Consider the following 18,345-nt stretch of genomic DNA (forward strand, 5'->3'; position numbering starts at 1 on the left):
TCTCTGAATTTTAAGGGTGCCATCCTGATGTCTCAAAGAACATATTTTTACAAAATGGGTCATAAACCTTCCTTGATATCACGACATAACTTTTAACATTTTTACTCTCATGAAGGAAATGTCTTAATTTTTAATTTTACAAGTTCATTCAACTTTCTAGCTGTACAAAATTGTGAATTTGGGCTTTTTGCTGAAGAGTTAACGTTCTTTAAAAAAGCAAGCCAACCACACGCGAGCATTTTGGTTCCGTGTGCAGAAAATAGTCTAATCCCCTTTGATTAAGGGAATTTGGGGGCAGCGAATCAGAGGCGTCCGCCAATTTGTCTCTCCATCTGACTGGAGTTGCGAGAAAAGCGAAGAATGTGCCTCTGTCAGTGTCGCTGCGAGTGGAGGGGGATGAGAGCAAGCTGGATCTCCCTCCACTGCCCACTTCGCACGTAAAATGGATGGGTAATTTCGGTAATCCCAAACTCACCGCTCTCCAATCTGCCATGTCTGGGTGAAAACTTCTAGTGCGCTTGCCTTGTAAAAATTGAAAGCACCTACTATTTGTTTAGATTCTCAATCATTTTTATCTCTTTGAACTGGATTTATTTAAATAAAGTTCGGTTGTGTTTTAAACCTAGTTAAAAATAAAATTTAATTTTGTGAATCTATTTTTCTATTAATATCTCTCTGGAAAAGCCATTTCGTATTGTTCTGAGAAGCTAAACATAATCAACAAAAATTTTCTGCGGTCGTTAGAGATAATTTCTTAGATTTTGAGAAATCAAATTAGGGATATTATCTGTTCAATTTTGCATTTTTTAAAGACGTGGAATGGCACCCCAATAATATTTTGGGGTTGTCAGCGATGTAAGATATTTGCGTGGCGAGCAAAACTAACCTTCTTGTTATTGATTTGGTCATTATGCTAGCAGGAACGCGACTCTAGCAAGAGAGAGAGAGAGAGAGAGAGAGAGAGAGAGAGAGAGAGAGAGAGAGCTTCTCCCTCCTGTTTCGCGACTGATAAACACAATGGGAGCGCTACTCCTTTTGCAAAGGCAGCTCTTCTCCTGCGAGCGGAATGCACTCGACAATGGTTCAATTTCAAGACGGCGCACTGCTCTCTGCTGATTTCTGTCTAGCTGACAACCCTGACGAGGGCGTCAAGAGGCGTCCTTAACTAGCTGCGCAGCAGCCAGGCCCTGAGGCGAACTCAAATGAAGCCCGGCAGGCGGGAAATAAACACGGCTATATATAATCTAGCGTCTGACATGGCTTGTTGTGTACCTATTTATTTGTCGGACGAGTCGAGCGAATCGAGTCTTGCACAAGAAATAATGAATGACATACCGCCACCCCTCATTGTCAGCAGTCCAGTGCACACTCTATTGTTCTGGAATAAAACAATCCTTCAGCCACCAGGAAATGCCAGCTTTTTGTGTGGAATTGGTGGGATCTACAAAAGAAATCATCTTCAAAAAGCTCTAATTAAAGCTCAATTGATTTTTTCTGGAAAAATCGTCTACAAAAAAGAGAGAGAAATAGATGACATCCAGTAGGATCCCAAAGCGAGTTTATTATTGTTCATTGCCAGTGTGTGAAATGCTTTATTATATAATATGTCGTGCAAGAAAATATTTTGAAAAATTCGCCACCCATCAATTGTAGGTTTTTGGATACTTTATTGTTTAGTTTCAATCCTGCTACTGTGCATTCTTAGCGTAATAATATTTTTTTCCTGGATATGCATGCCGGGCTAAACTGTAACTTTTAATTAAAGACACTGTGGAATCGGCTTTTCTTGCATATCCCGTGCATTGGGACCCTATAGAGGTTATAAAAAAAATAAATAAAAACTTCTGATTTTTAAGGGATATTTACTACTGACAAAATTCAGTCCCAGATGATGTGGTTATGGCGTGCCAGCCGCACTCTCAAGAATTCTAGCCACGGTCCACTTTTGATGTGTGCGGCGCGGGGCAAAATAATCGGCTGGCGGGTCGTTGCAGTTGGCGGTCGTAAAGTGTGCTGAAAGCTGCCAGGGCGTCGTTTCAAAAAAAGTCGCTTTATAACGAACAGCCCTGCGTGCATGTTATGTTTTTTTTCTCGACCAGATCGCAATCTCGGTCTCGCGGTGGCGATCACAAAACGCTACGGACTTCGATATGAATGGCGTCCATTTTATCTGCGTTAAGTGGATTGCGGGAGAGACGGAATTTATGGTTCTAGTCGAGAAAAACAAATAAAACCGTGTTGTCTGCATTTGTGTGTGTTCCCTCCTCGTCTCGCCCAATAATTGTTTCCGCACGCGCTTCCGACACAATGAACACTCCGGTTGCAAATTTTATTGTCTTTTTGCCAGGCTGGAATGGCGTGCGCGACACAATGAGAGGAAAGCGCGAGTTGCGAAAAAATGGTATTAATATATGGAAACGCAAAATTAGTGAGAGCGCGAAAACCGCAGATTCTGCTGCGCAAAACTATGTATGGATTATCCGTTATGCTATGCTTTAAACACAATACTGCGCATTTTTTGCGATATAAAAATGCGGCGTTTAATATGCGGAACTCATTGCTTAAGGCTGTTGCTGTTACCATTAATTTCAATTTTAACCAGAAGCTTTTGTTCCGTTTAAATATTAGACAACGTGTGCTGGATGGTCTTTTAATTCATATTTAACCTACATTCGTTGCGCTTCACTAGCCGTCCAACATTGGATAAGTGTTGCATAACCTACATTCAAGCTAAAACATTTTAATTTAAAGCTTCGTGAATATAAATTTTAATAATATCCATTGTCAAAATTCGGAACAAAAGCGCTCTCCACTCATAAAATTTTCAAACTTCAATCTCAAATGGGCACAAATAGAGCTGTTATTTTCTGCTTGATTCAGAACAATAGACCGGACTGCAGACGGGTTGTGTTGTCATTCATTATTTCCTACGCTACACTACGCTAGAATCAGTTTGCTCGGCTCCAGCAAAATATAAAACAAACCATTTCAGTCCAGTGGATGTTCACATTACATGCATTACTGTTTTACAGGGATAAATTGAATAAGCAATAAGAATATTGTATCATTCTTTTAGCCATTTTCTGTAAAAAAATAATTGTTTGTTAATACAAAATAAGACTATAAATGTATGTTTATTTGTTAATATTGATAGATGTGTGTAAAAGCGAGCATAAGCCAAAAATTCGTCTGGATTGGTTGGACTTTTTATGTTAAATATTAAACTTTTCCTGTGATTTAACCCTCCATCTGGAAATTCCCGAGCTCCTATTGCCCTCCATTGTAATAAAAAGCTATTTCAAAGAGGGGAAATTCTGCTTCTTCTAATATGCAAATTCAATCCTTATTGTAAATCAGCTAAAAGCCATTCGACACATTAGATTTTCATAAAATAGCCTGCGTGTATTTCTTTATTTCTCATATTTTTTAAAACAAAGAAAGAGTTCGTTCTTCTAAAATCACACAAGCTTTGCCAATTTATAAAGATGCGTCCGATGCGTCTTAAAAACTACAGGTATGGTCTTAAAGCTAACTTGCCACGTGCTCGTTTGGAGTCAGTGGAAAGATTTTTCTTTTGGATATCCCCATCCTCCGCTCTATTCTTGGTCTACAGGCTACAGATTGCGTATCAAGAGTATCGAATTTATACACGTAGATAGAAACATCATTGGTGCTCTATTTCGGTTTGCAGGGTGCGTTCTTTTTAGTATGCAAGCGGTAAACCACGAACCTAAATTTTAAAGAACGCCATAAAAACGCGGAATACCCAAACATCCATAAAATATGCGTTTCTGCGTTGCAACTATAAAACAAATTCCAGCGATCTCGAAGAAGATTGAGCCTGGAATCGATTCGCCATAAACCGAAAAATGTCCCACGAAGGGCGACGCGTTTTATTTATTTATATTTTTAAGAGTATAGACTCTATTTTTGTTATTTTATTTTTTCATTGAAATAGTTAGTTTATATTTAGTTTGCTTTATTTGGAGGATGATATAATTTATAATCATCACGGTGACTAATTACAAGTTGTTATTCAAAGTGAAACTTTAAAATAAGTAACAACCCTAGTTTCACCAAATTTGAGTAAAGTTTGGATTGGTTTTGTGCCTTTTTAAACTCATTTAAAAAACAAACATGTTTCAACCGCCAGTTTTGCGATTTTTCATTTATTTTTCAACGGCTTGGAATCAATAAAAACAAGGAAGGATTTAAGGTAAAAATTTGTAAGGGTTCATATATTTGGTGAACCCTGAAACTCTAGATGAATAATTTTTCTCTAAATTTGTTGCATTGGAACCACTTTTATCCTACATTGAAAAAATACTAAACGCACAACCGTGCCCACGACTGTTTAGAAGAAAATGAAAGGAAACAGCATCCTACCTCTGCTGAACTGCTTGTTGGCCACGATGACTCTCTCTGCGTTCTTGCGGGCGATGTAGAACCACTCGGAGCTGTTGCTCAGGTACTTGTACTCGACGGCCAGGTCCTTGGCCAGGATGGGTCCCTCGGGCAGGCGATACGCGTACGGACAGAAGAGCCAATAGTCCTTGTACTGGTTCTGGTCGTAACAGTTGCCCGCCGCGAAGATGTCGTCGTCGAAGTCGACGAGCGCGCGGACACCCGCGTGCAGCAGGTACTCGCTCTCCATGACCACGCGGCTCGCGTACTTCCACAGACGGGTCAGGGTGTTGGCCCGGTTCACGGCTACCTCGGCTTCCACCCTGAACCGCTCCTGGGCGTACCTAAAACATGCCAAAAATAATTTAAGCTTAAAATTTTTTATTTTAACTGCGAGACTTTTTAATTTTTCAATAAATTAAAATATGAATGAATGCCATTGAAAGAATCCCATTAATTTAAATGAACAAAAATTTACAATCAAAATTGACCGATTTTCAATAAATCTACATAAAATATTTTTAAGCAAGATTTAAGAAGAAATTATCCAGGAAAATGTCTTTCTGTTTTTTTTTTAATTTGTTTGAAATGAAAATAAAATGGAAGGAAGGATGAGGTTATAAAAATCTGGCAAAATTAGGACTCTGCTACAAATTTGAAAATTAAATTTCCTGATATATTCAAATCCACACACAGCACAGCCTGCTCAACACATTTATATTTATTTCTGCCCTTTTTTGTTTCATCTGTTTTTCACATCTATGTCAACTTAACTCCTTTTTAGTTCTTTTCCAAAAATTTATATTTTCTAAAATTTTTTAACAAAAATTACACCTTTTTGGTATAGTTTCTACAAAATCTACCTTTTAAAAATTTTCTTAACGGGTCGGCTTTTATTTCCAGGCATTTAAATTCGTTTCTTTAAATTACAAATATTTTTGGTACATTTTTAGACTTCTTGAACTCTTTTTGCAATATATTTTCATGCAATTGAAACAGTTTAGTTAAAAAGTTTATGCCAGATGATTTTTAATCCATTACATAGTTGCTACATAACAAAGTTACTGATCAGAATTCGTTTACAGAAACGATCACGCTAAAAAAAATCAATGTCCAACTGTTAAGAATGTCTTCGCAAAAATTAAATAGAAATATGCCAGATCAGGACGATTTAATGTTTAAATTGATGAGTCTAAAAGTAGATGACTCCGAAATAAAAATTAAAACTCCAGTCCAGTGTTCATAATTTCACAAGCACTCTATCCATCAAGCCATAAATTCAAAAAATGTCGTGTTAACTATTGGACTATATAGCTCGATCTTTAGAGATTGGCCAATAATGCTCTCGCAGATTGTACTCTATATATTATATCATTCCTTTTTTAGACCATCATCATTGTTTTTCCCAGGATACATTTTGAGGGCTTTATACCACGTAACAAGGTTCGTGCTAAAGTGGTTTCATCAAATGATCGAAAAAGCATGATCGCGTTTTTAAAGGCAGAGAAAATTGTGGGTTTGCTTGCTACTAAATTTAGCATTGTGTCGGCCAGAGGAGCATTATTTGACGTTAGGTCTTTTCTCTCTAATTGGCAGTTTGGTGTGTTTTGTGCTTGTAACCGTGAAAAATACAAAAAATTCGACCAAACGGTAAAAAGGGTTTCCTAGCTCTAAACAATGAAAATTTTGTGGAAACGTGAAACCATCAAAACTGAAGGGCCTGTTGGCTGCTTTTGTTTCATGAAATTTTGGCAGTAGAGGCTTTATAATAGCTAAAAACCATTTTTTTATATAGAGTCCAATGCTCTCGTTTCGGGCTGTTGAGCAGAAAAGCAATCAGTATATACAATTGAATTGATAAAGGCACGGTCAGGGCACGGTTTTATTTTCCGTTAATAATTCACTGTTAATGGGGCTCTTCTCATTATTGCTCCTTTATTATATCTGTCAAAAACGGCAGGAGCAGAAGTTTCAAAATCAAATAAAAATCCTATTTAGCTACGGCACTTTCACCGTACATCTCTTCGTGAAAAACACTCTTTCGCTCAAGGAAAATGTATTAAATTATGTGTGAGTGAGAGAGAACGCGCGCGACTGTGGAACTTTGCGCCGCTTGTCAGGTGAGCGCACAAAGCAGCATGTATGTACACTCGCAATGAAAGTTGCAGCTGAGTCACTCGAGTTCAATTTGCCAGCCTGGCTGAAGAAGGTACTGATTGCATGTGACTTTTGAAAGGATACTTCCTAATTTCTTTCCAGACCAACTTTTTTATTGGTTGTTTCACCCATTTCGAATTAAAGCAGTTGAGAGCGTTAAAACTTCAGAAAGGCAATAAATTTTTCCCAGCTCGAGAGTTTTCCAATTAACTATTCCGAGCGTAATTTATTTCAGTTTGTATAAATTTATCGTTTGCTTTTTTGTTGGAATGAAACTAAATTATTTTCAGACAAGACTCAAGTTACGTGAAAGTGACTGCAGCGAGAGAAGAACTTTTCAGTTGTTAATCATCAAGTCTAAAACGCATCTTAAAAATTAAATAATCTTGTTTCTAAAGCGAGCTTTAAAATTGGGAGCAAATTTATAACTCAATGCTAAATAATTATACGGTTTTTTGCACTGAAAAAAAGTGTGATACAAGTCTGATTAAATTGAATCCTGTAATAAAAACAATGATTCAATATTTTGCTCCAATTTATAGCTACCAAAAACTGTAGAAGCAGCTACCTCATGATTTTAAATAACTCGCAGTCAGAGACAAAAATGTAGTGAAATATAAAGTTAAAATATGGCTTCTCTCCATAGGCTATTTTTCAGCAATTTTATCGTTTTTTGTATGAAATACCAGCTGTACGAGCACTAGCCGATAATTAGTCTAGATTGTCAGGACTAGTAATGTGCAAAAATTGAATCCGTTTAAAAAAATATGATTCCGCGAGGTGAAATCCTAGAAAAATAAATATTAAAAAATTGTATAGTGGTTTTTGCCATACATAGTTTTTAATTTTAGATTCAATCTGCACAATTCATATAATTAAACTGATATGTCACAAGTTTTTTCCGTAATTAAATGCTTAAATATTGTGCCAAACATGAAGGTTACGAATTGAAATCTTCGTCTAAAGTGAAAATATTATTTTTCTCTCAGCATAAATTTCTGTATCTTGATGATACTATCACAAACAGACGCATACCTGTCCACTACTCCTTCGCCTAGGTTGAGATCGGTGCCGGCAGTGCAGTTGTCGCCCATCAAGTGCTGCGTTTCGACAATCCTGAGGAAACGCGTGACGATGTCGAAGGTCTTGCGGCCGGTGGTCCTCTTAGGCTCGGCCGCCGTGCTGTTGCTCTCGTTGTCGACGTTCTCGTAGGCGAGCATCTTGTTCTCCAGGTTTGGCGCGCCGCTCGAGCTCTTGACCACCTCAGCCACCAACTGTGGCATCACCTTGGAGTTCTGCGAGCGCCGCGTCTTGGACGACGGCGACGACGACGGCGGCTGCTGGGTGGTGCTCCAGTCGTCGTCCCGCGGCTTGGTGTGGTGCCTGCTCTGCTGCTGGTGCACCTTCTTCGACTTCTCGTGTCGCAGTTGGACGGCGACGTTGCCGCCAGCGTCGGCCAACGCGTCGCAGCCGACCAGCAGCGTCGCCGCCAGCAACACGTGCACTTGGCTGACTCGCATCCCTCAGCACATTGCTTCGATAAAAATAATCGGAAAAAAATAAAATAACGACCAGCAGGAGTTCGTTAGTTCGTTCGTTCGTTTAATCGGATGTTTGCGACTGCTGAGTGAGGGTGCGGGCTTCGTGGCGGGCGGTTGCACCAGCACTGACTCTCTCGCTCTCACTCGCGGCGAGCACCACTTCGTCTCTTCTGGCGCGCGCCGAGCGCCCCCTCTCGGCCTGCCGCCCCGGAAAAACACTGACATTGTGTGTTTATACTGGTAGTTTATGCGGTAGGTGATGCTGTGCAAAAGGGCAGAAAATTAACAAAAAACACTGTCCAGTTTTTTGTTATAAAACGGACTTGTGCGGCAGCTTTTGGATTAATTAAAAATATGAATATCCCTTAACCACATTTAAAAAACTGCAATTTATAAATTTGATATTTCTTTGACTGCTTTAGTTATCTAAGGGAGATCATGAAGAGTTAAATGGTGTACAGTTTTTGTAAATTTGGTGGTTAGAAGCAAGGATTTGGTGTCCCAGACAAGACAGGAAGCTCATGATTTCATGAATTAGGGCTGCATCCGAAACTATTAGTTCAGGACATCCTGTAGAAATACCATAAATAAACAGCTCCCTGCATACCGAGGAAGCTTAATATAATTTCCTACGTGACAATATTTTCAGTTACATTAATTCATTTATTTACAAAAAGCATAAATTTTAAAATTCAAAATGTTATAGTAATAAATTTCGTCGAATCAAAGGTTTTCCCCTGGTGGTATCTATGTTATCACAAATTCAATGGTGACCAAAAACAGTACTTTTAAATACACTTCGAAAATTTTAGCCATTCGCTAAATTCGACGGATCAAAAAATTTCCATCACTGTGCGTGATTCACATCAGGAAAGGCTACACAAATTTAATGGTCTTACCAAAAACTAAAACATCGAATCCTAGGAGTATCCTTGTAAGTTTAAATTTAAGTCTAGGAAAACCCCAGAATCTTCTTGACGTTTCTTTCTGTTCCAAAAACTCGCACGTGGAAAAACCAGACGGACGGGACTGCAAACCCTGGTATTCCGTCGTTGTCCCATCGAAGAAGGGAAAATTGGTAAGTGAATCGGCCAACTGTGAACGGACTGGCTTATTCACTTCACAGAGTGCGCCGCCGATCGCCCACAGGGATTGCAAACATGATTTACTCGCGCCTTGCCTCCCGGCCGTGCGTCGCGAATTTTACTCGTGAGAGGGAGAGGCTTGTATACAATTTATCGTGTCTCGGGAAAAGTCGGCCCAGAGATCGCTCAGTCTGAAGGACTGCGAATTTCCGATACGACCGGCTCTCCAAGATTTCTTCAACCGCGTATATTCTTTATTTTACTCTTTCTCTGTTAGTTTTGATTTTTAAACGAATATTTTGAACGTTTCCAAAACTAAAACGTTGCAGAAATATTTTTGTAAGAATATTTTTCCTCGTGTTGTCGGAAATAAAAAATCAGATGAGGAAAGGATACAAATCTACATAGCGGTAAATCAGACAGTGGGTATATTGTAATGCATACATTTAAAGTCAGTGAAAAGTAAATTTGAATTTCAGAAACACTTCACAAAATGCTGATTAGGGAAAAGGTACTTTAAATGGTTTTAAATAAAATGTTTTGGATGGAATTTGTTTATTTTTCCCTGTCACTGAATATTGCAGAAAAAAAGGAAGCGCACTTTCACAAGAATTATTGTGTCATTGGAAACCCCAACAAAATAATCTAGAGAATATTTTGGTAATTGCTGAGTTTCAAAGTGATTTGAATTTACCCCTGGATAATTTACGTAAAGATTCAATTCAGACGTAGAAAACAAATTGATAGAGTTATAGACAAAGTTATTTCAAAAGCAGTGGGGAGGCCGTAGGCGTTAAATACATACTTAAATTCCATACTAAGAATCTACAAATTAAAAATATTTTCACCAGGGTGAGCAACAATATTGACAAATTTAAATTATCTCGAATGTTTTCGGGCTTGGGCCTCATCAGCAGCCATTTATTTTTACGCAAAACAAAATCATCACAGCCTCCACACTTTTTCGCCTCAAAACATTTTATTTTTGGCTAAACAAGTTTAAAAACGAGATTCCTATAATGAATGGAGAACTCAGAATAAATATACATCCGTCTAAATTTGGTATAGGTGGAAATACCGGCGTTCAGATGAAACGATCATTCAAGCAGTTTAAAATAGTCCGTAGAGAGCACGCAATTAAATGAAGGGGAACCGATATAAAAGCTCGGAATCACGCTTGTGTGTGTTCACGCACGCGGCTGGAAAATAAAAACAAGCTAGGCACACCACCAATGCCGCAGCTCCCGCGAAAGAACATGCTCCATTAAGCTCTACTAGTAAATATACTACACGTATGTGCGGCGAACACACACACTTTTATTCACAGCGTGTGTTTGTATGTATGAAAGAGAAGCGGTGTACGCGTGGTTTCTACGCCTAATGCGATTGCGGCATGGAAATGAGCCGCGTAAAAAGCCAGCCTGGCATTCCTTATGTACCAGTGAAATTCTCAATTATCTTCGCAAGCAGTCCCCCGAGTAATTATTGCGGATTAAGCAAGCCTCGCACTTAATTTTTGTCCCACCCAGAAGATAATGGGAAAGCTAATAGGCGCTATTATTTTGGCTTAGATAGTGCACAGCACGTAATTTATTTCCGCCCTGTTCTGTTATCTCTGCCAATATAATTTTGTTAAGGATATTAGCAAGACAAAAGGGGCAAAATTGGTTGGGCTGTGTGATTCGATTAAATTTTTTAGAATGTGCCACGTTGCAATTGACTTGGATATGGAATTTTAAGCAGTTTGAGATCATGTAAAAATCAACTAGCCTTTTAACTCGATTCATTGTTTTTTTTTACTTAATCTGAAAATTATTTTAAGTAAGGGAAATTATCCCTGTCATTATCATTGTAGCTGATACGGAGCGGAGCTCATAATCCCTTTTCTTTATGTGACTTTCATTTTTATTTTTAAAGAGCCACACGTGCGTGCTGTCGAGCGTGCGTTAATGCATTTTTAAGGCTAGTTGCCTTACGCACTCATCAACCAACCGACACGCGCCTCGTTTCGCCACTTTTTACGACTCTACGAAAAAAAAATTCAAAGTTGCCAAAGTTGCAGCTTTTACGGCGCTTGAAGATAATTGAATAAGCATGCTAATTCTGCTTGTTATGCATACAATCTGGTGGCACGGCGCGGTGCTTCCCCCTACTTTCCAGGCAGAAAGTTGGCTTTCGTCGTTGCACGGCCGTCAAGGTGCTGGAATTTAAAACTTTGATGAGCCGTGACCTTCAGGGGGCCGTTGAAGCGCGCGAACGACAATTCCTCTGGGAGAAAAATCCGCTGTAGATGCTGCTGCCCGGGGGTGCTGCTTCAAAAGATCAAGTTGCTTACGTGAAACAATTCAATTACCAACCATCACGACTGGCAATTCAATTAACCTCAGCATACCTTACGGAAGAAAATTAATTTTTGTTTCTCTCCGTCGAGCATTGCGGAGAAAAGTTTGCAGAATTAAAGAATCTTAATTTACTTCCCTCTTTTGGCGAAATAGGCACGAATTTAATTAAGGAACGCGCGTTGCTTGTGTCAGTAGAAATGAGCTAGGGTTCGTTGCATAAGTGGTCGCATCGACCTAACCAACCTTTGCAGGAATTCGGCTCAAAATGAGAATGAACATCAGCACAAGTAGATATTATTAAACTTTCTTTGCTGCACCGTGCGGCACGTGCGGTACACGCGCGAGCGCGGCTGTCAGGGCTCTCGCGCTCGCGCGCGTGCTATTCCCGAGGTGAATTAAGGAGCAAAGGAGAACATTTCCCTCTGGAAAACGACGCTAGCGGAAATTTCAACTTATATATATGCGTAAGAATTTTAATATGAACGTGGATTTCGGCGCGTGCAGGCAGCTCGACGAGCGTGTTTTCTACTCGTGAAATCTAGACGGCATTTTTATTCGGCTGGTGGAAATTATTTTAATTAATTTGGACAGCTGGGGAACGAAAAATATAACAAGTCCTGTGCCTCGAAATATTTCAACTTTGTTTTTTTAGTGACTGAAATATAAGCACAAAAATAAAACTTGTTATTTTTCCGTGTCAATATTTTTTGGTTGAGACTCGCCTGTTGATTGCGTCATCAGAAAGGCTGTAAATGTGTTTTTTAAGTTTTCAATCGTCACTGGACCACAAAATGTAGGACGGATCATGCAATTTTATTGTACTACAAATTCAACAGTAAAATTTTAGCTCCTGAGAATTTTTTGCCTGCATTTAAATTGTTTCAGATGGGATTGAAACCGAAAAATATTTTAAATCTCTTTTTTGCAGTCAGAAAATCAGACGATTTTTTGTACTCAACACAAAGTTCCGATGATGCATGCGAAGCTGAGTGTAGCGTCTCGCAAGCCATTAGCGCGCCGCCCCTCGAGTCCTGTGCATTGAGTTTATTACCTGCGTGATGTACACTTGTCGTATCGCATGCGGAGAACATTTCGCAAATGACGCCAGCGAGGGAGGGTGTTGTACCTGTTGGCCGCGCGTCCCATCTTCCGTGCTTCGTACTCTGCGTCATATTTTAAACATAAACACACAATGCACGGTAGACCTATTCCGCTGCTTTTTTATTGCGCTACTACGCTCACGGCTTCGACTTCGCAGCAACTCCTCGCATTAAATTCCAGTCGGCGACGTTAAGAGTGCGCTATTTCACTTTTTGCATTCGCACACGCGACCTCGGCGCAAGTGACTGTGTATATTATGAGTACTTGCCCCGCAGAGATATGGATAGAACACACACACACACTCACTCTCGCCACCGCCTGCTGCTCTTCGTAATTCTATACGTATGAATTTTTTAGTGGTGCGAGATGTAAATTTGCCTCTTCTCGCATACACAGTATAAAGTAAAAATTCTCACTGAGCAAGGTCCCACCAGACAGAGCACATGCACGTACAATGTATTTTGCAGAAAAATGAAACTGTCCTGTGCTGGCGTGCTCAGAGATTACATTTGCATTGCCACCGCCTCGTTTCTCGTTGCATCTTTAGTGCCAGGCAAACCACCGTACGTGGTTTAATATTTTAGCAGACGGCTGAGTAAATTATAGGGAACATGAATTTTTCAGGCACACCTGCGAAAAATATGGTTTTGAAAAGATACCACTTCTTTGTGTGTGGCCTGGAAATTTATTTTTCCATATATCTCCAATGTAAGCGAAAAGGATAAATTAAATTTGAAATATCAGTAAATTTAGTTTCTGAAACAATTTCAGTTGTACAGGATGGAGCAAAAGGTGAAATCATTCCAACCATTTTTAAAGGCGGTTTGAAACGTTCTCAGAAAATTTATTTTACAATAAATAGGAAGGGATTTAATATAATATGTTTAAAAAAGTTAGAAGAAAATTAAATTCAGCTACCTTTGCGTGTATAGCGAGCTGTTAATTTTTTCCATATTTCTTAAGAAATTTAATTGCTACAGACAATTATTAAAACCTCGCATGCTTCTCCGCCTTCATTGGCATCTATCAAGACGGTTTAAAAATTATTTTGCGTATTAAAAATTTCATTAGATAATTTTCAAATGAACGAATGCTCAGAAAAATTGATAAATCGCATGCATTCAATTTTTGAGTCATACATTTCACACATTTGTGAAAAACACGGTTCACAATTAGTTTTTGGCCCACGTCAAGCAAAATCCACGGAATTCACACAGTCAGTCTACACTAAATTAGAATCTGAGAGAAAAAAGTGGAGAATATCACCGTTCGTTTTACAGGATAATGTTGGAGCAATATCTCCATCATCTGCTGGACGTCCAATTAAAAAAATGGTTTACATATTTTGGATTCCTCTAGTCAAGCCCAGTCGATTCAATTCCTGCTTTAAGGTCATTGGTAAATTCAAAAGTCATTACGGGCCGTTTTCTAGAAATTGATAAACTCGCAAAGAATTCGAAGCTCAAATTAAAGATATTAAATTTAACAACACACTAAAAACTTAGAAACTCGTGAGATAAAGCTTCATCCATTAAAACACATAAATTTTCGCTTCATCCATTAAAACACATAAATTTTTGCATGAATTAGCGAGTCGACGGTGTCTTTGAAAGCTGTGAAATGGCCTCGTTTGATTGTAGTAAAAGCTGTGCAGCTCGAACACACAAAGAAAAAGAGCGCAGTGTGCTTTCGGGATAAAAAGCGAGCACGCGGCAGGCGAGCAGCCGAGGCGTAATTTATCTGCAGTTGTGCGGAGAAAGTAAGTTGGTCGGGGTGCACTCGGAGATTGCACTTTCCGAGAGAGTTTTTAGTGTGTGTTTTTGCCCTCTCGACTGTTCGCTTTCCGCTGGATTTTCTTACCAAGAGAGCGAGCGAGCAAGCGAGCGAGAATCTGGCTCTTACTCTGCGACGTGCTTTTCTCTAAAGTCACTCGCTGCGGCGGGAATGCACTCGCTGTAAGTCTCGTTAATCTGCATTTTGAGTGACGTGTCAGCAAGCGAATCCGCCGCAGCGAGTGCCAGCGATAGCTGCATCGAGGAACAATCTAGCCGCAAGTTTTAATTATTCCTTCATTAGTGCCGCGGGAGCAGCCGTTGCGAAATGAGATACGAGAGCCGCAAGGACACGCTCTCCCGCCGGCCATTAATTAATAACGCTGTCCTCGTTTCAAGTGTTAAAATCCTAAATCTCTTCACTGTTGATCCTGCTCTGATATTAATTAACTTAATGGTAATTTCTTTTTGTCAACTCTCTCAATATATGTGATGTTAATGCCAAAAACACATATAATTTTTTTGATTTGTAAAAAGCTATCCCAGAGATATTGACATCGTGTTTATCGATGCTCTTTAAAATGAAATTTTCGTGTGCAGGGGTTACATATAAAAATGAGTTATTATTAAGACTGAAGCTTTTCTATCCTTTTTTATTTTACTTATTATATTCATAATATGAATTTTAAAAGCAATTAGTCCAGCCGATTTTGGAGAAGAGCAGATAACTTTAAATAAAAGATGGTTTGAAGTTGTGTCTTACTCTCATAATCTGGGTGATCTTCACACATTCGTTCAAACCAATTTTTTTACTGATTTTTAAAAATAAAACTTTCCAATAGGCAAACAAGAACACACCTAAATTGGAAAAGAAATCATCATTTTGCTTGAATTGACACATATACCTGTGTAAAAAATGAAGCGCCTCAGTTATGGGGAATAAACCCAAGAAAATGTCTTGAAACGCGAGTTGATGTTGTGAAAATGTGAAAAGTCGCGCGCTTCTTGAATCCGAAAACAGGAAACAGCAGTGGAATAGCCTGCAGCTTGGGTAACAAGAGCCATACAAACATTTGTCTTTTACCGTCGTAACAAGGCGCATAAACTGCTGCGTTGGAAGAAATAGTATAAAGCAAAAACCTATGAAATTTTCATTAAAGCCGCTCGGTTTGCTCTCCCGACGCGTACGCTCCGTCTTTTTTCCCCAGCCGGCAAAAGAATACATCAATTTGCCTTTGAAGCCTAAAGCAGCAATCACGGCGGCAGTCCGGCCGAGAGCTTTCATATCGCGTGTCAATTTCCAGAGCAAATCGCGAGGAATATGAGAAGCTGCAATGTTTACTATCAGGATTGTTTGCATTTCTTGTTGCGCTTCGTAACAACAAAGATTGTGTGTTATGGCCTTTGGCGAGATACGTAACTTCTTCTGTGTCTGGTGAAACGAGTTCAGAGAAGTAAAAAAGAGTTTGGTCCGAGATAATTGGTCCCCGGAGTGAGCTTACGCCAGCGCACGCCACTCAAAGGCGGAAGATATGAATAAGAAATAATTGCTAATGAATTGCTTTCGTTGGCTTTTCCGAAACTCGTTCTTTTGTACCACCGAATTTAATTGCTTTCCTTTTGGTCTCATTGTGGAAAAGTTAATTTAAGACGAAAAAAATTTGTGAATGAAGCGAAAAACTTGTTTTGAAGTTAAGATGAGGGAAGTTTTTGCTCAATATTTTGAATTTGCTTCAGTTCGTGTAGTAAATAGAAAAGAAACCACTGGAGAATATATTTTTAGCCCACGCAGATCTTTTTGCTTTTCTCCAGCATCAAATTACGCACGAGAAACTCGGTGATGGCATCCCATTTGTATAAAATTGCAAAGCAAAAAGAGTCAGTGCACTCCTCCGTCCCGATGCCATGTCAAATTGTCAGACGTGTCCAAAGACCCGTGAGTTGCGATAGTCCGGAGAACAAGTTGTGGCCCGAGAGAATACAATTTTACGTTAATAATGCATGGAGAGGTTCCAGCGGACGCTTCTCGCCGCAATTCCAACTCAAGCAAAACCAGGGAAGGGTCTGACAAGAGGAAATAATGATTTTTGTACCTTTCATATTGAATTGCGTAATAAATGATTTTAAGGAAACAGTTATCTTATTGAATATGCATTATTGTTACGATTTTTAGTGTTTTTTATTTTTATTTTTTTTCAATTTTTTTTTCAAAACCATGAATTTAATGTTGAAATACAATAAAAAATAGGTATATCTTGTTTTATGGGAATATTTGTATTAATGCTCATGATTTTCTTGATGCTGACATTTAACTTTTCTCAGCTTTTTGGAGCTAAAAGTAAGAATAATACGAACCACACTAATATCAAGTGCTTCAAATTCACCATAGTTGCGAAAGCACAGGGCATTTAATTGTTTGAAGCCAGCGGTTACACTCAATTTTAAGGCACTTTTGGTGAGATTCTAGGGCTTTTCAGCGTGCTATATTGGACATTCTTCACATGGAATTATTTCTTTTTATGTGCTTAAAACAAAAATAAATCAAAGCCATAATCGCCGAAAAAACGTCAGCAAAGATGTTTTTATTAATTTGTTTTTTATTTGTAATTACTCGCTTAAGATTCTAAAATTTTGGCTACTAAAAACTATATTTAATATCACTGCTTTCTTTAAAGAAAAACTTGAACAAAATGAAAATATCGCATACATATATATTAAAAATAAAAAGTGAATGAAACATTTTTGTACTTTTAAAAATCATGTGACAGTACAAAAAGCCTGAAACCTGCCAGCTTTTGAAATTGCTGTCATAATTCGTTCAAAAACAAGTTAAAAAAGCAACACCAGAGGGAAACGTCCGATTTGATGGAGGGCGCTTAAACAAATAAATTCTTCCGGGTCCTGCACCTGATTCGAACCTTAATGAGGGCCTCTTCAAACCGCAGGCTGACGTGCGTGTATCAAAATAGAAGCGAGCAAGCGAGCGCACAACATGCAAGAAGCGCAACGCTAAAATTTGATATTATTGTTTGCGTTCGCCTGCTGGCTGCTGTGATTTTGAATGCGGTGCGTGATTTTGAGCCAACTGCCGGCTGGCTGGCTGACTCGCAGAGCTCGCGAGACTCTCGGCGCGCGGCAGATACACCCACATAATGTATGTAGTAAAGCAGCCTGCCGACTCGACTGCCTGCTCTCTGTGTGTTGCGAACCCGGGGGCAAAAAGCAACAATAAAGTGCGTGTGTGTGTGTGTGCGAGAGTCGGGCGAGCTCAATGGAAGCCAGAGAATAAGAGGGAAAACGGGCATTATGTTTCGCGGAAAAAAGCAAAGTACAGGACACATAAAAGTTGGCTGCTTTATGACGGCAATTTTTTAATGTAATAAAAATGAATGGAGCGGTGGTGCCGCGTGCGCCGTGAGCCTGGATGAATGTGTCTCTTTCGGGCTGAATTTCCTGCTCGACAGCAAGAAAGGAATTATCCGTGGCACGTGCAATGGAAATCGCGATCCAGTGTAGCTGTCGTGCCTGCTAAGTGAAAAGAATTGCGCTTCCTGCCACCGCCGCTGCAGTAATTCCTCCATCACTCCCTTCTTATTAAATGCTCCGTCGTTTTTTGCAAATTGCGGACGAGCGGATTCCGTTTTTGCCATTTGCCCGCCTCATGCAGATTCGCTTTTCTTTGTTATCTCCCTCGCGATATCCGCGTCTTGTCCTTGAACGACGAAAGGGATCTGATACTAATAGCTCTATTGTAATTTGTTTCAAAGGACGACATTGAAAATCCTCTTATAATAAAGACTGGCACAGAGTTAAAAGCAATGTAGATATACATATAATAATATGATAATGTTAACCGATAGTCTTTTTAAAAATGATATTCAATTGTTAAAAACCGTCAGCGTCAGCTGTGTTAGAATTTAATATGCTGACGGAATTTATACGC

General features: G+C 39.3%; 1 protein-coding gene across 1 annotated transcript in view; it reads right to left on the reverse strand.

The window, feature by feature from the left end:
- LOC135943245 (uncharacterized) overlaps nt 1–8,232 on the reverse strand; it is a 110,721-nt gene extending 102,489 nt beyond the window's left edge. The window contains exons 1-2 of the mRNA XM_065489699.1: nt 7,597–8,232; nt 4,387–4,748 (exon numbers count right to left, since the gene is read on the reverse strand). Coding sequence (XP_065345771.1) covers nt 4,387–4,748; nt 7,597–8,081 — 847 coding nt within the window. The 5' untranslated portion in view covers nt 8,082–8,232. The remainder of the gene's footprint in view (nt 1–4,386; nt 4,749–7,596) is intronic.
- Between the last annotated feature and the right edge of the window lie 10,113 nt (nt 8,233–18,345).

This window comes from Cloeon dipterum, chromosome 4 (genome assembly GCF_949628265.1).
Source record: "Cloeon dipterum chromosome 4, ieCloDipt1.1, whole genome shotgun sequence".
Lineage (NCBI taxonomy): Eukaryota > Metazoa > Arthropoda > Insecta > Ephemeroptera > Baetidae > Cloeon > Cloeon dipterum.